General features: G+C 56.6%; 1 protein-coding gene across 4 annotated transcripts in view; it reads left to right on the forward strand.

Annotated features, from left to right (window-relative positions):
- The window catches only part of PLCG1 (phospholipase C gamma 1), a 49,807-nt gene extending 29,255 nt beyond the window's left edge, over positions 1-20,552 (forward strand). The window contains exons 5-32 of one of the 4 annotated variants that reach the window (XM_082325762.1): positions 991-1,075; positions 1,944-2,027; positions 2,375-2,397; positions 3,581-3,653; positions 4,710-4,811; positions 5,572-5,690; positions 6,507-6,592; positions 6,915-7,035; positions 7,476-7,644; positions 8,097-8,219; positions 9,161-9,262; positions 9,495-9,682; positions 9,969-10,169; positions 10,617-10,736; positions 11,048-11,228; positions 11,568-11,645; positions 12,097-12,200; positions 12,439-12,535; positions 12,660-12,732; positions 13,531-13,688; positions 14,249-14,345; positions 14,781-15,005; positions 15,882-16,030; positions 17,936-18,050; positions 18,258-18,419; positions 18,734-18,822; positions 19,410-19,597; positions 19,966-20,552. In XM_082325762.1, the coding sequence (XP_082181888.1) occupies positions 991-1,075; positions 1,944-2,027; positions 2,375-2,397; positions 3,581-3,653; positions 4,710-4,811; positions 5,572-5,690; positions 6,507-6,592; positions 6,915-7,035; positions 7,476-7,644; positions 8,097-8,219; positions 9,161-9,262; positions 9,495-9,682; positions 9,969-10,169; positions 10,617-10,736; positions 11,048-11,228; positions 11,568-11,645; positions 12,097-12,200; positions 12,439-12,535; positions 12,660-12,732; positions 13,531-13,688; positions 14,249-14,345; positions 14,781-15,005; positions 15,882-16,030; positions 17,936-18,050; positions 18,258-18,419; positions 18,734-18,822; positions 19,410-19,597; positions 19,966-20,008 (3,355 nt within the window). In that variant the 3' untranslated portion in view covers positions 20,009-20,552. The remainder of the gene's footprint in view (positions 1-990; positions 1,076-1,943; positions 2,028-2,374; positions 2,398-3,580; positions 3,654-4,709; positions 4,812-5,571; positions 5,691-6,506; positions 6,593-6,914; positions 7,036-7,475; positions 7,645-8,096; positions 8,220-9,160; positions 9,263-9,494; positions 9,683-9,968; positions 10,170-10,616; positions 10,737-11,047; positions 11,229-11,567; positions 11,646-12,096; positions 12,201-12,438; positions 12,536-12,659; positions 12,733-13,530; positions 13,689-14,248; positions 14,346-14,780; positions 15,006-15,881; positions 16,031-17,935; positions 18,051-18,257; positions 18,420-18,733; positions 18,823-19,409; positions 19,598-19,965) is intronic. The other 3 variants (XM_082325764.1, XM_082325763.1, XM_082325765.1) reach the window with 3 other exon arrangements.
- The last annotated feature ends 441 nt before the right edge of the window (positions 20,553-20,993 follow it).

Raw genomic sequence — 20,993 nt, forward strand, 5'->3', positions numbered from 1 at the left:
AGCATCCTGTAAGGTCCTGGGCTCCCACTCGCTTAGCGGGGGGCAAAAGCAGCATCTGTGATTGCTGGGGCGGACTCAGAGGACTTGCTTTTAAGGCAGGAGCTGCCAGAAAATGATTGCACGCAGACCTCTCGGCTTCTTAAATCCTGCAGATGGGAGGCATCCGTGTTTTTTCTCGCTGCAGGGCTGTTGCCCCATGGGGGAACAACGCGGAGCAGGCAGGGGTGGCCCAGGGCTCCTGCTGCCTGTCTCTGCCCACCTGGGTGCGGGATCCCACTCAGGGTTGGCACCGGAGCCCTCTCCGGTCCAGGAACGGGCACGTTTGGTGCGAAGGGCCTCGGGGGGAGGACAGCCGCGCTGGCTGCCCCGTGCCAGCAGTGCGTGGCAATGGCTGGGGAGCACAGCTGGGCACGACGGGGCAGCACTGTGCCTGTGGCTAGACACTGAAAATGGCTTTTTTCCTCTCTTTAGGATAAAATTAGCAGGGTCCAAACCACTTGCAAAACCTGCCCTCTTCCAGCTCCCTCTGCAGGCTAGGGAGGGGGTTTTGGAAGGGATTTGGTCACCCAGTATCCATGTTGGGGCACAGATAGTTGAAAAGTGCTTCTCCCCGGCCGTTCCCATAAAGCAGTAGGCAATACGCGCCTGTTGCAGCATCAGCTCGAGTGGGATGAGAGTGCTGAGACTCGCCCTGCAGTGCTGGGAGCTTGCAGGAGCAGTGCTTCCAGTTCCCATCGGGGTGCAAGCACCTCTCTCTGCTCCCCACGTGCGGCATAGATGCAGAGCTCGTTGGGGTGGAAAATGTTCTTCTGTTCTGCCTTTGGTCCCAAGCCCAGCATCCTTCTGGGGTCACGCATCCATCCTTGTGTGTCCCAGCTGATGCCCCTTTGGGCACAGCCGCTCGGTGCATGTGGTGTCCCGGTCCCAGGGTGAGACCACTCCGTCCCAGACCTGCTGAAAGTGTTTCCCCTCTTTCCCCTGCCGAGCCAGGATCTCTGCCAAGGATCTGAAGAACATGCTGTCTCAGGTCAACTACCGTGTCCCCAACATGAGGTTCCTGCGGGAGAGACTCACGGTGAGTGCGTGACCCCTCCGCTCTCCTCGTTCACTCTGGGGACCCTCAGCAGGCTGTTGCCTGCCTTTGAGCAAAACCTGGTGGTGGTTAAACTCCCACAGCACGTTTGCATATTGCAGAGGCTCCCAGCCTTTCCCAGGAGGGCCCCCACCCACGGTGGCGACTGAAGAGGTGCCAGCTCCCACTGGGTGCCGCACCCTGGCCCGTTTGTGGCCAGCGCCCTCTCTTTGCCCCACCCTGCCTCCCCCGCTCCCCACATTGCTCCTGGCTCTGGTCTGGGGCTTTGCCCTGGTGGGGTAGGGTGCAGGAGGACAGGCAGCGAGGCCAGCTGGTCCTACATCTCAGGTCCTGCATCCCGGGTCCTGCAACCCACTGCCATTGAGTGACAGGCAGCCGGCTCTGCCAGCATCCCTGCAGACCCGGGAATGAAGGGTCATCTCGTGGTGACCAGCCATTTCCACCAGCCATTTCCACCAGCACTAAACTCCAAGGCCAAAGGAAATGGTACACTTTGGGTCTTACAGTTTCCAGGCGCTTCAGGTGCTCTCTGCGAACAAAAAATTGAAATGATCCTTTTGTAACTATTCAAGGAAGCAGTAACCCTTTTATCAGCGCTGTGATGCCTTTATGTGGGTGAGCTTGGGGAATCGCGTAACTTGGTTTAGGCTGTGCCTGTGTCCTGGGCACTGCGGGGTCCCGCTGGCCCCAGCAGAGATGTGCAGAGGCAGGAGGCAAAGTCTGGCCAGGCTTTGGCCTTTTCTTCCTCCTTTTCCCCCGGGAATCGTGGTGGGAGGAGACATTCCTCATGCCGTGTAGAGTTGCCTGTGGCCCCTGTAAAACCTCTGGGTTTTTTTTTTTTTTGCCACAGGACGTGGAGCAGAGGAACGGGGATATTACGTACGGGCAGTTTGCACAGCTCTACCGCAGCCTGATGTTCAGCGCCCAGAAAATGGTAAGAGCTGAATTCTCCAGGGCCAGGATGGGGAGGGAGAGACCATATTTGTTATTGAGCATTCCCTCTTAATCGCCTTTTTAACCCTGCTGCCCTCAGCTAATAGCTCTTGTCTCCTACATCTGGGCCAGGGATGCCAGGGAGTAAAGAAGTTATTGCTTTAGGCTGGTTAGCATGGGGCTGCTTGGGCTGCTGGGGACGAGGGAGGTGGTGTGTGAGAAACGGCTGTAGGAAAGCAGGGCTGCACAGTGCTGGTTTGCTGTCCCCGTTACCTTCTTGATCAATTTGTGCTTTCACATACGTTGGTGAGATTGAGTCCAAACCTAATGCTTGTGCTTCTTTTGCAGATGGATGTCCCGTTCCTAGAAAGGTGGATAATTCTCTGTGTTTGCTGGGGGAAAGGCTGTTTTCTTTTGCTCCGTAACGTGCCTTAGTGCCTGCAGCAGCATGTCAGGGAGGAGGAATGCTGCACACCTCTTGCTTGCTGCTGCGGTGCTTGCGTTTTTGCACTCTAAATAAGCATCTTTGCTGTAGACACTTCAGCTCAGGTCAGTAAGGGTCTCTTCTTCCCAGAGATCCCACTGACATCCAGCCCAGGTCAGCCACCTCCAGAAACGGTCAGTTGGTTTATGTTAAATAATCAGACCTTGAGCCATCTCCCAAAGGTTATCCTCGCGGTTGGTGCCGGTTGGCCACAAGGCCAGGGACTGCACCGGCTGGGCACAGGGAGCCGCCTCCCCTCTGGCTCCTCTCCAGGCAGTGCCTGTGGTGCCCTTCACTGCCCTGTGCCCATCTCAGCTGTGACAAAAAGAGCTTGAATTTAGACTTGGAAGCTAAAGAGTGAAAGACTTGTTAACTTGTCCAGGTAATCCCCCATGGTTTCCTCTCTTTTTTCTTGTAACTATAGAAAAGAGAGTTGGCAGGGACCTCAGCAGACCATCTGACTCATCCTTCTGCCCAGGGCAGCCAGCCCTGCCCAGTCCATTCCTGGGTTTTTTGGTGTTAGTCCCCAACATGGCCCTGGCTGTCCATTGCATCTTGGTACGTTCATGGACAAGTCTTTTGAGATAATCAGCTACAAGCGCTTCCCTCCTTCGTTCCTTGCCCTGCCTCCTTGAGTCCATGTCCTTTGGATACCTGTGGCTCTGTCCTGTCTACAATCACCCCTTGACTGCCCTGCACCTATTTAGTTCTTTTGACTCTTGTACAAGCCAGACCCTCTATTTTTTTTTTTGTACAAATCAGTCCCTCTGATGATTTTTGCTGCCCTTCACCAGAGTTTCACATTGTTGTACCCTTGGCAGTGCGAATCCTGGACTGCTCCTGGAGCAGTCCCTGGCTCTAAGATGTGGACATATAATCTCAGCTGCTGTGCGTTTGCTGGCGTGCCCTCCTCAGCTTTCTCTGCTCATCCTACTGCAGGCTTTTGCAGCCCTGCTTGCTCTGGGCACGTCTTGGCTTGCACATGCGGATGGCATCTGACACGATGCCGATAACAGTTGGTCATGATGTGCTGCATGAGTGACCGAAGCTTCTCTCTCTCTGCTTTTCAGGGGTGGAGAAAGGTCTGAGCACTTCAGGGTGTCGCTGCTGGAGTTGCAGAAGTTCTTGCTGGAGTACCAGAGGGTGAGCTCGACACAGGCCCAGGGGAGGGACCAGGGGGTAGGCACCGGTATTGGTAGGGATGCTTGCAAGGGTGGCCTTGCCATGGAGCTGGGATGATTTGGTTGTAGGGTGCTCTGCCTGGCACGGCCGCGACCTGAGCGCATCCTTCCTAGAGCAGGAGGTGATGCAGGGGAAGTGCTGGTGAGGGTAAACCTGGCCTCAGCCAGGCACCCTGGTCAGAAAAGGGACCAAGAGCAGAAGACCTGAGAGGAGTGGAGGCCCCAGGAGGGAGGAACCGGTCACTGGAGACTGACCCAGTCCCTGTGACCTCGGCCGGTACTGCAGGTTTGCAGCAGCTGAAGTGTCGTGGTCCATCCTATCTGCTCAGGAGGTCTCAGCAGCTCCTGAGGAGCAGCCGATTGATTCGATTGCTGACCTTTCTGCTTAAAAGCAATCTCAGGTCATTCAGCAAGCACAGCATGCACGCTCGGACACACATGCAGGCACAAGCAGCATGTTCGCAGGCTGCCCAGACCCCTTATTTAGACTCTTGCCGCACTCCCATCTCGTTGCTGGTCTCCTTCTCCAAGAGGACAGGGGTGGCTCACAAAAGCACTGCCATGCCTCACGTGAGAGTGTGGGGCCTCCTGCTTTGCACCATCCTCCCCGTCTCCCACCGCCACCGCCCTGCCCATGGCCTGCAAGCGGAGAGTTAACCAGCGAAGAGAGGCAGCCGTTTGGATGGCCTAATGAAAGACACCCAGGGAGAGAGAGAAGCAAAAGGAAGCCGAGTTGGCTTCTGCTCCTGAAGGAGGAGGGATGGCAGATGTGCAAAGGAGCTATCAGAGAGAAAAATGCTTCGCATTGAGAAAATGAAGACCACTTAGAAACAGGGCAGATTTCTGCAGTTGCGTGCTATCCGGTGTTTGTGCTGACAGTTGAATTCCTGGCAGAGATGGTCTTACATTAAAAACTGCCTCCTTAATGGTTAAAGCTTCTAGTTGGATGAGCTGCACGTGGTTTTGAATAATACTTTCTGAAATGGTTTCTTTTTTATGTCTCTCTTGGGGCTCGCAGGAGCTCTGGGCTGCAGATACCCTTCAGGTACAGGAATTCATGTTCAACTTTCTGAGAGACCCTTTGAGGGAGATCGACGAGCCTTATTTCTCCCTGGACGAAGTAAGACACCTTGAATGCTGGTGTGTAGGGAGGGGGGTGGAGTAGGGTGTGACATCCCCAGTGCGATGTGCTGTGGTCTGACACCTCTACTGTCGGTGTCTTCACTGCGGGGTGGCAGTGCTTAAAGGCTCACAGCTCCTGTAAGCTGCATTGCTGTGCGAGATGAACGTGGTGGGTCACCACCTTGCACAAGAGCTGGCTGGCAAAGGGAATGACTTCTGGGCTCTTGTGCTGAATGTGTGCAGCTGGGAGTGCTCATCAGGCACTTCATTTGGAGGAGGAAAGGGGCTGCATTTGGCTTAATGCCCCTTTGGGGCATTTAAGGATATTTTCAAAGAAAGAAGAGCTGAAAACAAAAGAATAAAAAAACCTGGAAATGACCACATCACTGGCACTCTGCACCAACTCCCACACAAAGGTCCCTTGACCCACATGGCCTTGGTGAGCTATTGCCTGCCATGTGAGCTGCAAAATAAAATGCAGAGCAATTCATTTGTCTCCAGCTGGGTCCAAGGATTTGTACACAGATATCTGGCACAGCTCAGAGGATAGGTGGCAATGCCTAAGCTGTGATTACTTGAGCACGCTGGGTCAGGTAGCTTGTGTGCTGTCTTGGTTGCCTCTGGTCAGTCTGTGCTGAGCTTAGAAAATAGCTACCTGCTCGGTACCTGCTGGCACGGCGGGTGAGATGTGTGTGAAGCTAAACCACAGCACCTGGCTCCTCCGCACCATTAACACGCTTCTGTTTCTTCCTGAGCAGTTTCTCACCTTCCTGTTTTCCAAAGAGAACAGCATCTGGAACTCACAACTGGACATGGTGTGTCTGGAGAACATGAACAACCCGCTCTCCCATTACTGGATCTCCTCCTCACACAACACGTAAGGATTAGGGGATGGCTCTCTCCTCTTCCCCTGTGCCAGGGTGGGATTCTCCTGATTCTTCCCGATCCCAGTTGATGGGTCAAGTAGACTTTTCCAACCCGGGGTCAGTACATCAGAGACCTTCCTCTTGGTGCCCCAGTCCTCCCTCCATCATTTAACCACCAGTGTTGTGCTCTGGTCTTGTCAGCGCAGCACACATCTGCACAGACTGTGCTTTCGGGTCCCGGGCTGTCACTCTGGCGATTTCTTACCATTAGCAGTGTCATCTTCCACAGCCTCTAGGGACAGATGTGATAGAAACCTGGCAGGCTGAAATTGGCCATTTTCCTTCTCTGCTGCTAGAAGAATCTTGCAGGAACTGCTTTCTTTGCAGACAGCCTCTGTCTGTGCTCCCTGTTCATGGGATGCAGTGGCAGAACCTTAGCCCAAATTCAAAGGACCAAGAGCCTAAGCCAGCTGACAGCCTGGAGGGCAGGCAGCGAGCTCCTGTCTGCCTACAAGAGCTGGTCTAACTCTGCTCTCGGGCTGCTTCTGGCGGGTGCAGGGGGCTCTTTGTGTCACCAACACTGATATCGCTCTTTGAGGCTTATCTCAAGAGCCAGCCGCAAGGCTGGACCTCAGAGTAGTGCTTGCAGCCCCTTGCAGTAGGGGCAGAGCTGAACCCCTCCCCGGGGAAGATGGCAGGTCTGGGGGAAAGTCGCTCTCGCCGTTCCTTACATTGCAGAGGCAGGTCCACGATGTCCCAGCAGACATCCATGCCTCCATGCCCGTGGTGAGCGTGTTGCTTTGCTGATGTGTTCTCTCACATGAAAGGTACCTGACGGGGGACCAGTTCTCGAGCGAGTCCTCGCTGGAGGCGTACGCCCGCTGCTTGCGCATGGGATGCCGCTGTATTGAACGTGAGTACCCGGAGCCGGCACTTCTGTCTCCGTCGTCGCGGTGGTCAGGGAAGGCTTTGCGTGGAAGGCAGGGCTGAAGGTTGATGTGCCGCTGGCAGCATTGTCACCATGATGTGCTGAAAGGGCTGAGGTCGTTTGCTTCTGTGGGACTGGGTGGTATGTGCCCAAGCTTTTGGTCCCCCAGAAAGATCTGGACTTTCACCTTGCTCCTTTATTACCATCCAACACAGTTCCCGGCAGCGCATAGTTCAGTCCATCTCATGTCCGTGTCCTGCCTATATTCCAGCCTTTGGGATAAGTTTCCCCTGTGGGTCTCTTTCAGTGGATTGCTGGGATGGTCCTGATGGTATGCCGGTGATCTACCACGGACACACCTTAACCACCAAGATCAAGTTCTCTGACGTCTTGGTCACTATCAAGGAGCATGCCTTTGTCACCTCCGAGTGAGTACAGCAGGGACTTGGACTTCAGCTAGCAGAGCTGCCAGGAAGGCAAAGAGAGGGTAGAGCCAAGGCTGTAGCAAAGTGAAGCCCACCTTTATCCAGCGACCCCACACAAGACCACGTGCCTGGGATTCGGTGGAAAGCAACCACGTTGTGTCTCCCAGCCAAGGGGAGATTTCACCCAGAAAAAAAGTTGTGGGAGGGAAGACCTTGGGTAAACCCCAGTAGTTTTCCAGTCCTTTGCCACCCTGTGCATTGCCAGCAGCGTTGGGGAAGCCTTGCTGTAGGGTGGTGACGTTGAATGCTCAAGACAGCACAGATCGCTGTTGATGCAAACTGCTCTTTGAAGGCACAGAGGCCAGGGTTTGAAACAGAGCTCAGAAGGTGTTGGTTCCATCCAGACACCGTGCTGGTTCTGACGGCTCTTTTCCTTCTGCCAGTTTCCCTGTCATTCTGTCCATTGAGGACCACTGCAGCATCGCTCAGCAGAGGAACATGGCTCAGAATTTCAAGAAGGTCTTTGGAGACATGCTCTTGACCAAACCAGTAGATATTTCTGCTGATGGCCTTCCCTCTCCAAACCAGCTCAAGAGGAAGATTCTCATCAAGGTGAACTCCCTTGCCCAGCAAGGCTCCTCAGTGGAGAGAATGGGGGCAGATGGGGTGAGGGTGTGGGACCAAGGGCAACTGCTTACTTCTGGAAGGGGCTGGTTGGCAGTGCAGGGTTGGAAGTGGAGACCTGGTGCTAAAAACAATTGAGACAAAGAGCTCTCTTGCTTCAGAGGAGCTGCTGGGAAATGAGCTCAGCAGCTGGGTGCTGCCTTTCTTGAGAGTTTAGGGGATGTTGGTGTTTCTGCTGCAGGCATCCCCTCTGGGAAGAAAGGGTGGGACTTTAGTGCCACATGATGAGCTCTGTGGCATGGGTCTTACCTTGGTCCTTTTAGTCTGGAGGAACCCACTGCAGCAGATCTGGAGTTTTAGGGTTGTTCACCAGGAAATCCATGCTGCTTTTGGGGTGCCTGCTCCCCTCAAGGTGCCTGACCCGCTCTCTCATCCCACAGCACAAGAAGCTGGCAGAGGGCAGTGCTTACGAGGAGTTACCCACGTCCGTAATGTATTCAGAGAATGACATCAGCAACTCCATCAAGAATGGGATCCTCTACCTGGAAGACCCCATCAATCACGTACGTCTCTCTCTGCTGCTGTCACCCTGGCCCCGCTCTGTGGGCTCCGTAAATGACGTGGTGACTCCGTAAGGCACTGTGTGGTGCTGGAAGGAAGGGCTGCGGTGCAAATGATCTAAGAGGCCGTTGGTCTATCCTGTTTCTTAGGAGTCTCTGAAGGCGGGGGGAGTTTTTATGCTGGCTCTCTCCTGTGCTCTTCCCGTAGGCATCTCCTGTGGGCCCTTGTTAGAGGCAGAAGGCTGAGCTAGAGGGAGCTCTGGGCTGATGCACTGCAGCTGCTCTTGTGTAGTCCGTATAGCCTGTTATCTGTTGCTGCAGTAAGTCCTAGCGATGGCCTGCATTTCTAGACCTGCCTGCCTCCTACCAAGTGGCACTTAACCCACCTAAACGAGCATTCTGCTTTGTAAAGCACCGAGCATTCATTTTACTGTGTGCATTTACTTATACACAGTCCACTTCTTCAGCTGCTTTGCTTTGCTGAGGATCTGTCAGGCAAAGGCACGCGTGAGTGAAACAGGTTTTTGGGAGATGGGAAAGTGCAATGGTAAAGCTGCATAACCATCTCCAATATCCTCATCTCTGATATCCCCCATGCTGAATCCATGTCAAATGTTTTCTTTTTGCATTGATTTGCTTATCATTTGGTCATCTTCTTTTAATACGTGCTGGGGTGTTTGCAGTGTGATCTGCAGCCAGTTTGTATGTAAGACCTATGACATGCCAGTTTTTTGCTACTGATAAACCCATGCTTCGGATCTGGGAGATGTCTTGGAAGCTCCTGTGACTCCACTGAAATCAGTGTTGTCAGTGACTGTCTTTCGCAAACCCGATCACCCCTCACTGCTTGTGCTGATCAGGAAGGGAGGATCCCACGGATGGGTGGTGGGCCAACTTGCTGCTTCATCAGGGGGTCTCTTTGCCCAGAGTTTGTTTCCTTGCAGGAGTGGAACCCGCATTACTTTGTCCTGACCAGCAGCAAGATCTATTACTCTGGGGAGACCACCAGTGACCAAGGAAATGAGGATGAGGAAGAGCAAAAGGAGGTGAGGGCTCCCTTGCATGATGGTGAGTTGTCCCCTAGAGAAAGGACTTGACTGCCCAAGGGGATGAGCGTCTCCACTGCCAGCTGACTTCAGGGGGAGATCCTGTGGTGGGACGGGTGGGAGCTGCTTCAGAAACTCCCTGGTCCTGGTTGGAAGACCCCTGACCAGAGCAGACTCTGGCACCATGACCCTGCCCTCAGTAACCCAAGATGGTGGGTTCTCCCCCTGCCAGGTGAGCAACAGCACCGAGCTTCACTCCACGGAGAAGTGGTTTCACGGCAAGCTGGGAGCGGGACGTGACGGGCGGCACATTGCGGAGCGGCTGCTGACGGAGTACTGCATCGAGACAGGGGCCCCCGACGGCTCCTTCCTTGTCAGAGAGAGCGAGACCTTCGTTGGAGACTACACCCTCTCCTTCTGGTGAGGGCCACAGGCGCCAGCCCACTGCTCGGTGTCTCTCCCGGGGTAGTCTTCATCTTGACACCATCTTCAGTGGTGGGGTCCCATTCTCCAGTGGTCCACGAGCAGGTTTCTCCCCTTTTTCTGTGCCCCAGCATCATGTCAACTCACTGTCCCAGTGCAGAATGGTCAGGTCCCTTGGGACCCTTGCACGATGGGTCTCCCGTGGGCTCACGCTGGAGCCATGCCCAAGGCAGATGCAAAATCTCCACAGATGACGCTGGTTTACCCCTTCCCTGTTCCACAGGCGCAATGGGAAGGTGCAGCACTGCCGGATCCATTCCCGGCAGGATGCCGGCAGCCCCAAGTTCTTCCTGACGGACAACCTGGTGTTCGACAGCCTCTACGACCTCATCACCCACTACCAGGAGGTGCCGCTGAGGTGCAACGAGTTTGAGATGAGGCTGACAGAGCCGGTGCCGCAGACCAATGCCCATGAAAGCAAAGAGTGAGTGTGTGTTTGGGGAGGTGGGTCGTGTCCACTGGGCAGCTGGGATGCCATGGGAAACCTCCCAGGTCGTGCTGCAGTTCTTTTGTCCTTGCTGGGGCTCTCTGGTTCCCACTTGTGTCACAGCAGCCATGCTGGACAGCTTCATTGTCGATGGAGCTGTTTGTCCTGGAAGCTCAGCGCAAAGAAAGGAGGTACTGGGCTTGGTTGGGATGCCCTCGCCCATGCCGCGTGTCACCAAATGGCTCTGTTCCTGCTTGTCCCACAGAAAAGAGAAGACAGCCCTGTTGCAGTGTTACATATATGATGATCTCTGCTCCCTGTCCTCCTTTTGAGGATTCAAGGCAGTCTTTTGTGGGCTGGAGGGGAAACAGTGCGGCATGGCAGAGATGTGGGATGAGACGGATGTGTGGAGACCCGCGCACAGTGACATGTCTTTCCTGAAAGGTGGTACCACGCCAACCTCACCCGGGCCCAAGCCGAGCACATGCTGATGAGGGTGCCGCGCGACGGAGCCTTCCTGGTGCGCAAGAGGAGCGAGCCCAGCTCCTACGCCATCTCCTTCAGGTGCGTCCGTGGGCGGTGGGTGCAGGAGGTGGAGCTGGGATGCTGCAGTGTGTGAAAGAGCAGTAGAGGGGATGTGAGCCTGATGTGAGCCCTCCCAGAGCTCTTCTCTCTCCTGGGCGGCCCTGGATAAGCCTTACAGCCCCGCCAGAGCCTTTGGCACCCTGCTCCTCCTCCCATCTCCCATCTTCTGATGGGAGATGGCTGTGTTAGCAGCCAGCTTGGGGGAACCTTTTGCTTGGGTGTCTTTATTTTGGCTGAAACCCTCTCTTGCCAGGCACCAAGTGGTTTCTCTCTGTCTTTCCACCTGCCAGGGCGGAAGGGAAGATCAAACACTGCCGAGTGCAGCAGGAGGGCCAGACCGTGCTGCTCGGCAACTCCGAGTTTGAGAGCCTGGTGGACTTGATCAGCTACTATGAAAAGCACCCACTGTACCGCAAGATGAAGCTGAGGTACCCCATCAACGAGGAGACGCTGGAGAAGATAGGGACAGCGGTGAGTGTGGGCAGCCGTTGGAAGAGCTAAGCCAAAGGGTGATGGACAGGTCTGTTTTGAGCTGGTGCCTTAAAGTGGTGTGACCCATCTCTGTGCTTCACAGTCGGCATCTCTTGGGGTTTCGTGCCCTGTTGGAAACATTTATTGGCTTGAGTGAGATTTATTGCTGCCCCTCTGCCCCAGGTCAGCAGGGAGTGTGGGCTGGGCATCTGTTTGCTGTGTGCAACATCATCTCTGGCGTTGTGCCTTCCCTGGGGCACTCTCCCTACCTGCCCCAAGGTAGGGGACCTGTTCTCCTGCAGAGCCACTGTTGTAACTGCTGGCCCTTTGCTTCCACAGGAGCCAGACTACGGAGCCCTTTACGAGGGACGCCATCCCGGGTTCTACGTGGAAGCCAACCCCATGCCCACCTTCAAGGTACACTCTCACTGCCTGGCATGAAGCAACCTGCAGGGCCTGAGGGTTTAGCAAGTGTCTCTTTATTTTCCAAGAGCTGTATTATTTTGCACGCTCACTTCTAGACCACGCAGGAAGACACGCTGTAGGCTGAGCCTGCAGGTTCCCAGGCTGGGCTGCCTCTTGTTCTGAACTCTCCAAACTAAACCCATCAGTGGGTCTGGTCTGAAGGAAAGTGCCTGTGCAGGGCCATAACAGACTTGTGGCCTCTGGTTTGGCATAAACGGGGGCCTTGATTCGTTCTGCAAGGGTCACTAGGGTCCGGCAGCAGGTTGGATGCTGCCTGCACACGACGTGCCTGACAGCCCTGCCAACAAACATGTCTGCGGTGGGAGGTGATCTGTCATCCCGTGGGCTCGTTGTCCATGTGTCCATCTGCTGCCTGGACTCATGGGACCCCTCCTCATTGCAGTGCGCAGTCAAAGCCCTGTTCGACTACAAGGCACAGCGGGAGGACGAGCTCACCTTCACCAAAAACGCCATCATCCAGAATGTGGAGAAGCAAGAAGGAGGCTGGTGAGTTGGTCCTGAGCTTTCTTTTTCCCTCAGGGACACAGTCAAACCTTGGTGTCACCTTCCATACCAAGGTGTGTCCCCTCAGGGGTGCGTCTGTTTGGGGATTGCCCACAAGCTGCACAGCCCCATGAACCCTAAAAGCAGATGATGGAGGAGATGCCTGTCCCCCATGACCCGCAGTCAGGATGCTCTGGGATCCCGTGGTGGGTGCTGATGCTGCCTCTTCCCTCTCTTCCAGGTGGAGAGGAGATTATGGTGGCAAGAAGCAGCTGTGGTTCCCTTCCAACTACGTAGAGGAAATTGCTGGTCCCGGTAGCCTGGAGCCAGAGCGGGAGGTGAGCTTGTGGCTGAGCGGAGCAAGGAGGGGTGGTGGGGAGGAGCGTGTGTGCGCAGACCCCGCGCTCGGCCGCGCTGCCCGGTGCCGTGCCCAACGCCGTCCTGCCTGTGCTTCGTTCCCAGCAGCAGCTGGATGAGAACAGCCCCCTGGGAGACCTGCTCGGAGGCGTCCTGGACGTGCCCTCCTGCCAGATCGGTGAGCGCCAAGGAGGGATGGAGGATGGGGGGGTGTTACAGCCCTGTCGTGTGATGTTTGCGGATCTTCAGGGCCGAAGGGCTTTGGTCTCTCTCTGTCTCTAGGCACCCCTGTGCCTGCTGCAAGTGAACACCAGTCTACGGTGTGTGCTTGCCGTGCGGTGATGCACTCGGCTGCTGCTCCCGGCACAGAGGGTGCCTCCAGGTTTGGGGCTCAGGCGTGTCCCTGCAGCCCGAGTACGGCTGAGGAGCTGCTCCAGCATGCCTTCAACCTGCTCTCAGGGGGCAGCTGCCCCACGGGCAAGGGAGCTCAGACCGATTTTGTAGGTCACTGCTTTTCTGTAAGGATTTGTCCTCCCTCACATACGTGTGGTCCGGCCTCCCTGCCAGGCTGCCGCAGGCTCTGGGGCTCCTGGGTGCTGGTCGAGCTGGGTCCAGCCTGCAGCTCCCTGCCATCCCTCTGCTCCCCAGAGCCCAGAGGACACTGCGCTCCAGGTGGCTGTTACCACCTGGGCATTTTAGGGCACAGAGCGAGGAGGATGCAGGAATGGGAGGAAGATGGCACTACAAAGGCCCCATGAGGCTTCTCACCCCCCTCAGAATACACTCTGCATCCTTACCTATCGCTTCCCAGGCTCCATCTGTTGCCTTCAATGACAAGAAACAGGAGCTTCTCCTCTTAGCTGAAGAGTCCTGGGGCAGCCATGAGAGTCCCTCAATGTCTGTCCCCTCTGCCATGTGAAGGACTTGGCTCAGCTTCTGCTTGTGACCTTGCTCTCTGCTCCCTCTCCCCACACAGCCATCCGCCCCGAGGGGAAGAACAACCGCCTCTTCGTCTTCTCCATTAGCATGGCCTCGGTATCACGCTTGTCCCTTGACGTGGCAGCCGACACGCACGAGGACTTGCTGGACTGGGTGAAGAAGATCCGGGAGGCAGCCCAGACAGCTGACGCACGGGTGAGTCTGGAGGGCCCATGGCAGGGGAGACGTCTCCTTGCCAAGTCCTGGATTTCCCAGGAGCCAAGGAGCAGGTGGAGGCTGGTGGGGAGGGTGGTGAGATGGCAGCCTGCGACGACTGGCAGAGCAGTTACGAAGATGATAAAGCCAGAGTCATCTTTGACAATATAGCAAGGGGTGGTGGCCACACATTGTGGCTTGAGAGGTTCAGGCTGGACATCTGGGAAGATTGGTCCATCAGGAGGGTGTTGCAGCCTTGGGAGGTGGGGGTTCTCCATCCGTGGAGGGTGGCAAGGCTCAGCTACAAGGCTATAGCTGCCCTGTGCTGGTACCAGTGCCAATCCTGCTCCTGGCGGGAGGTGGGACCCACCAAGGGCCCTTCCCGTGGGTGCTTCTGTGGTGACCCCCATGCAGACCCAGCAGAACTGCTGGTGGTTCCCACGCCGTGGGCAGGAGCGGCCACACCAGGCCAGCACTGCCATTGAGCGCAGTTGGTGAGCTGGGTCATCCAACGCTGCTGCTCCCACCTGGCCCTGACACCTCTCTCCCTCTCTTGGCAGCTCTCCGAAGGGAAGATGATGGAGAGGAGGAAGAAGATTGCGCTGGAGCTTTCGGAGCTGGTTGTCTATTGCCGACCTGTGCCCTTCGATGAAGAGAGTGAGCATCTGCCAGTCTGGTGTCCACCACAGGCAGTCACCATGGCGTTACAGACCCTGTGGTGTGCCCTGAGGTGCTGCTTTGGCTAGATCTCAGCAGAGGGCAGGTGTCCAAAGCAAGCTGGAACCAGTTTACATTGGAATTCTGAAAATCTCCTTCTCCAGAGGGTGGAAGTTCCCTTCCCCATCCCTCTGTTGCTGGGATCTGTCACCATCCAGAGCAGCTGCCGGGGGAGTGGGGCTGGGGAGCATCATGCCCCATCATCAAGAGCAGTTTTGATGCTTTCAGCCCTCAGCAAACACCCGCCAGGGCAGTGCAGGGTCTGCACGACCTGATGGTGGCTGAGCCAGAGGAGGAGAGGACAGTGTTAGGAAGGGAAGAAAGTGTGTGGAAAGGGAATGTGCTCCTGGCTTATGCTGTGCTGTTTCCTCCCAGAGATCGGCACAGAGAGGGCCTGTTACCGAGATATGTCCTCCTTCCCTGAGACCAAGGCGGAAAAGTACGTCAACAAGATCAAGGGCAAGAAGTTCCTGCAGTACAACCGCCTGCAGCTCTCCCGCATCTACCCCAAGGGCCAGCGCCTCGACTCTTCCAACTACGACCCCCTGCCCATGTGGATCTGCGGCAGCCAGCTGGTAGCGCTCAACTTCCAGACCCCAGGTGAGGGCAGCAGGCAGGGAAGGTGGGCAGGCTCCTGGGGTACCCTGCACCTCCTCCTAGCCACCTGCCTGCACCCCTGCTAACCTGGTTCTGGCAAACGGGGGGGTCTAGGAGGGGCTTTGGGTTTAGGAGGGGCTCTGCAGGGAGCAAGACCTGGTGTTCATGTCCAGGCACGTGATTGCCATAGGAGAAATGTGCTGCAGAGGGCTGGGTTGACGCAGGGAGCTGGGCTGAGCCAGGAGGTTGTGGTGCCATGAGGACGAGATGAAATGGAGACGAAGCAGGGCGTTCCTCCGAGGTCCCTGGTGACAGGCGGGGCAGGCAGGGGGGGTGCCAAAGGGGACGGTGCAGTCCCAGCCTTGGGACACCAGCTGGTTGCGGGGTCTGAGTCAAGCTCGCTGCTCTGCTCACCTTTCCCCAGCTTCCACTCCCGCTCCCGCCGTGCAGTCCAGCCTTCCCCTTTCCCTGGCCCTTGCCAAACCCTGCCGTGAGCCTGTTCAGCTCACCAACCCACCAGAAAGCTACCTGCCTCTTTTTTCCTGCTGGCTTTTTCATTCCTTTTGTGAATTCAAGCATCTGGCAGGGCGGTTTGGCAAACGCTAGAGCCAGCACAAGGAAAGCTGAAAGGAGAGGGAGGAAAAGAAGGCAGTGACCCAGGGAGCACTGGGTAGCTGGGCAGATCATGCATGAGAAAGTCACCCCATGGCCCCAGCACGTGCACAGGCTGCAGTGAGGCCATGGTGCACGAGGCATTGCCAAGGGATGGGCCAGGTCCCCTTGCAAAGGGCTTCCCGTGAGGCACCGGTAATCCAGGTGATCTGGTTTGTGGAAAGGGCACAGGGTCTCCTCCCTCCATCTCCTGCCTGTGCTCTCCAGACAAGCCCATGCAGATGAACCAGGCCTTGTTCATGTCCAACGGCCAGTGTGGGTACGTCTTGCAGCCGACCAACATGCGGGATGACATCTTTGACCCCTTCGACAAGAGCACGCTGCGGGGCGTTGAGCCGCTCTCCATCTCCATTGAGGTCAGTACCTCCTCCCAGCGTGGGAGGAAGATGGGGTCGGATCCAGGCGGTTATACCGAGCTTGGGGTGATATAATGTTTTTCCCGGGTTCCTGGCCTCCGTCTGCAGCTGCTGCTCACCAAATCCCTCAGCCCCTGCCTAAGAGCTGTCCTGCAGCGCAGGGGTGGAGAGCTCTTGCTGAAGGGGGAGACCCGTGGGTGCTGCGGAGGGAAGTGCCGCCAGCCTCCCTGGGTGCCTGGAGAGGAGTAGCAGGAGCAAAGCCTGGGTGCTCCCCCCGGGACCCCTCCCGCCCGGGGCCCCGTGCCGGCAGATGGCATCCATGAGCCGCAGAGGTGGCATCCCTGTCCCCAGAGCTTGGCCAGGACTGCCCGAGCGCATGATGGCTGCCAATGGGATGACAGAAGAGCTGTGCCTTGTCCCCCTCCTTGTCACTCAGTTGCTCCGGGCTCGATGGTTCCACGTCCCCTTGCTCACGGCCCCTCTCGGGAAGATGCTCGAGGTTGGAGCTTTTCAGCCCGTTTCTGTGTTGCACTGCTGGTGATAAGAGAAGGGGGGGCTGCTGCTGGGGGGTAGCGGAGGATGGAGTGCGGATGCTCGTTGAATCTTTTTCTTCCCGGATGGTGGGACCCGGGCTGGACCATTCCTGTGTCAGCTCACGGAGCTGCGCAGCAGAGGTTCTGCAGGGGTACGGGGCAGCTCGCTGGACAAAGCTCCTGGAGGGATGGGAAAGCTGTGGCTGTGCCAGAGCAGATGGCTCTCACGTTTGGCTGCCCACAAGCCTGTACAGGCATCCCTAGTGGTCTCGGAGCCTAGCTGTGGGCTGGCAGTCTCCTTTGCAAGTCCCTTCAGCTCAAGCAGACCTCGGGGAGGAGGCAGCGGAGATCCTTTAAGTGCTCACAGGTTTCTGATAACACACAGAAACTGCAGCTCCTCTGAGGCCACCTCTGTGTTGGAGTGATCCCACCTAAGAGAGCCCCAGCCCTTCTCAGTGAGGACACCCCATCATGTCCCATCTGCACCATTGACCCTGTATCCACCGTCTCCCTAAAAATCCCTGGCACCGTTTCCCTGCACCATCTGTTTTCCAAACTCTTCCTGCATCTCGGGATGCAGCTGCAACCACGGGGTGTCAAGAGTCACTGTGCCATAGCCTGTCACCGTCTCCTTTAAGAGACGGCCTCAGCCTTTTGTCCTCTGGCAAAACTGCCCGATGTCCGCACCAAAGCCAGCTTTCACGGATGGAGAAGCCGTCTCGAGCCCAGCATGACTCAAAGCACATGATCCAGCGTTGGCAGCGCGTCCTTCCCCTGCAACAGCAGCGTGCCGACAGCACGCTGGAGTGACATATGGCTGCTGGCAAGAGGGAGCTGGGATTTCTTTCTCCTGCAAGGAAGCAGGTTGTCATTTGCGTTGAGCACAGACTGTGCTACGAACAGGAGACAGCAGCAGCAGAGAGCAGCTCCTTTTCGTCCTCAAGCCAAGGCAGGAGGGCTGAGAAGTTTGGGCAAAGAGGGGGGTGTCCAGCGTAGCTCTCCAGGCAGGGGAAGGCGGCTCGGCTTGGCAGCCCAGCTCCGGCTTGGCAGGCTGGAGGAGGGATGCTGTGGTCCCAGGCCAGGCTGTGCAGGCAGCAGACAGGAACCTGGGGCAGTTCAGCTGCCTTTTTTTTAATGGCTTACACATCAAATCAGTGATCGGTAACACCATAGCAGCTTCCAGGGGTGGGAACTGTTTTTCTCCGAGAGCAGGCTGGGCTGAGCTGGCTGTCAGTGTCTCTTCTCTCTCCAGTTAGCAGAGCCAGGGTGATTTATTTGGAAAGAAAATGTCTTGGTATGCAAGCAAGGTAGGTTGGTTTTTTTTTTTCCTTTGCTCCCATCACTTACCAAGTTTCTCCTCCTCTCTGCCCAGGTCCTGGGGGCCCGGCACCTTCCCAAAAACGGAAGGGGAATTGTTTGTCCTTTCGTGGAGGTGGAGGTGTCCGGCGCAGAGTATGACAACGCCAAGCAGAAAACCGAGATCGTGGGTGAGTGGGTTAGCAAAAAGGGAAGGGAGAGGGAAGGCATCCCCACGCCTGACCGTGGTGTGAGCCGTGGGCACTGCAGCAAAGCCTGGCCCCGGGGTGGGGGCTGCTCCCGTGCTGCCTGGGAGCTCAGCATCAGCCGCGGTGGGCAGCGGCGGGGGCACGGCGCTCGGCAGGGGCTGCCCATTGACCGCACTGTTTTCTGACTAGCGGACAACGGCCTGAACCCTCTCTGGACCCCGAAGCAGTTCCACTTTCAGGTCAGCAACCCCGACTTTGCCTTCCTCCGCTTCGTGGTGTATGAGGAGGACATGTTCAGCGATGAGAACTTCCTGGCTCAGGCCACCTTCCTGGTGAAAGGCTTGAAGACGGGTAAAACCCTTGGGGAAGCAGGGAGGGGGGTGCCATGGTGGGCCTCACCAGTTTGCTAACTGCATCATCAGCCAGGGAGATGCTGAGTTTCATGGGAGGACGCTGTCAGTGCCCCTCCTGGCTCAGTCCCTCCTGACTGGTCACATCCCTAAGCAGGTAAAGGAAGGAAGGAGGCATTTGCTAACATCCCTTGGGGCCGACGGCCACCTGAGGGGAGCTGGGGGGGTTGGAGAACACCCCCCTTGAGTTCTGTGCCAGGGACTGACGTGTCACTGCCTGTGTCGTGAGTAACGCCGGGGCTCTCTCTGCTGTAGGTTACCGAGCTGTACCCCTGAAGAACAACTACAGCGAGAACCTGGAGCTGGCTTCCTTGCTCGTCAAGATAGACATTTTCCCTAGCAAGGTAAGGACAGGAGAGTGTCCTGCTCCTCTCGCCCCTGCAGCGGCACGGCTCTGCGCAGCAAAGCTCAGCATTGCCTGGCCTGAGCGCGTGCAGGACGGCCAAGGGTTCAGCGCTGCACTGTAGTGATGCACGGAGGGCTGGCAGGATGGGAAGCGCCAGGCTCGCCTCCTGCAGCAAGCCGGGGTGTTTCAGGCAGGGTCCTGCCTGGGCCGCGTTTGACTTGCCTGGAAATCCCTTCAGCAAAAGCTGAAGGAGGCAGATTTGCTCCATCCCAGTCCCTGTCTGCACTCCGGGGAAGTTACAGCTCAGTATCACGGAGCCCAGCTGGCCCAGGGCTATCCGCGTTGGCATAAGCGGAGGGCAGAGCTCTTTCAGAGACAGATGTTTCTTTTATTTGTTCATTTTAAATCATGTTGGAGAGAGCCAGCGATGTTTGTTAAAGACAGAGCAGCTGCACGTTGCAAACGCCGAGACCCCTGCACACCCTGCGTGGCAGCTCGCAGGGAAGCGGGGCACTGCAGCAGGACCAGACATACACTTTGAAATCCCAAGCCCTTAACTATATATTTTTTTTTTTCTAATCCAAGCAGGAGAATGGTGAAATAAACCTTTTCAGTGCTTCAACCCTACGGGAACGAGCAGGGGATGCTTCCAGTCAGCTGCTGGCGAGCAGAGGCAGAGAGGGGTCCTTCGACTCGCGGTACCAGCAGCCCTTTGAGGACTTTCGTGTGTCACAGGAGCAGCTAGCTGATCACTTCGAGAGCCGGGAGCGAAGGTACGCCAGTGCTCACTGAGCTCTTCCCAGCATGGGACCCCCCCCAGCATTTAGTCTCCGTGGTGCAGGCTGATAAACGCAGCCTCCCACTAACCCAGAGCAGAGCTGCAGCCTTGTTTGCTGCGTGGAAACCCTAAATTTCAGCGTTAAAGTTGTGCCAGTCCTTGGGGGGAGTCGCTGCTTTGGGGTCTGTGGGAGCAGGGTGGGACACGGAGCTGCCGCCCCGCAGCCGGTGATGCTTTCCCCGGCGTGGGGGACGTGCTGAGCCCCTGCCTTCCTCCCCCGGGGCGGCTTTTGACACCGGAGCATCGCCCTTGCTCATCCCTTGGCCAGCCTCAGCCGTGTCCCCTCTCTGTGCCCCCCTGCAGGGTACTGCGGAGGACCCGGGTCAACGGGGACAACCGGCTGTAGCCCATCTCGGCGGGCGAAAGCACCTCCAGTGCTTGTGAATCTCACGGCACGCTGTGAACTGGTTTCTATGGAAACGGCACTGCTATGGCCTACTTTCAGGCAGCTTTTCCAGTTTCTCTGCTGAAGGGTGTTCCAGTGGAGAACTAAAAAAAAAGAAATATCGGGAAAAAAAACCAACCACCCGTAACCAACCCCAAAGACCCACCAACCTTCACCATCGAGCCCTTAACGAAGCGCGTCGGTGCGTACAGCCTGCCAGCCGCCGAGGTGAGAGGCAAAACTGTCTATAAATCGCGAGGAAAGAAACCCCAGAAAAACCCAACCAGCCCTCTGCCGTCGCTGCTCTGCCTGCATTCCTGGAGATCCCGCTCCCGCGCAGCCACCGGAGGCCCTCTGCAGCCATCTTTTGCTGTACCTGTTCCCAGCGCGCCGGGCAGGGGGGGACTTAAGCGACCAAGGCAGTGCATATCTCTGTCCTGGCGGCATCGCATCTACCTACCTGTATAGCCACTGCCTATGGGTCCAGTAGTGAAACTCTACGTTTACAAGGCCGCTCTAGCTTTAAACGACAATAAAAGCGTCAGTATTAACACGCGTGGTGGCTCGGGTGTCTGGCGGTTTGCCCCCCTGCGGACCCGGGGGGCTGCGCTGCTCCCTCCTTCCTCCTGCCTTTAGGGAGTTTGCAGCTACTGGGGGAAAAAATAACCAGGGTCCCTCACTCATTAAGTTGTCGTGCTTTTAAAATGAATGTGAGGGTTGTAGCTGAGCATTCCCCGCACCTGGACAAGCAAACATCCCCCTGTGTGGGGCAGCTCTCGCCATCACCCAGCATTAACACCGGGCATAGGGCATCTCCTGGGCACTTCAGCACCCCGTGGGCTTCCCCAAACCCGGGCGCAATCATCACCAGTCCACTCGCATTCGTCTTTTACGCTCTTTATTTAGGAACAACCAAAAATGTCTGGTTTCATTTCAACAAACTGTA

Source organism: Platalea leucorodia (assembly GCF_965183815.1).
Source record: "Platalea leucorodia genome assembly, chromosome: 13".
NCBI lineage: Eukaryota > Metazoa > Chordata > Aves > Pelecaniformes > Threskiornithidae > Platalea > Platalea leucorodia.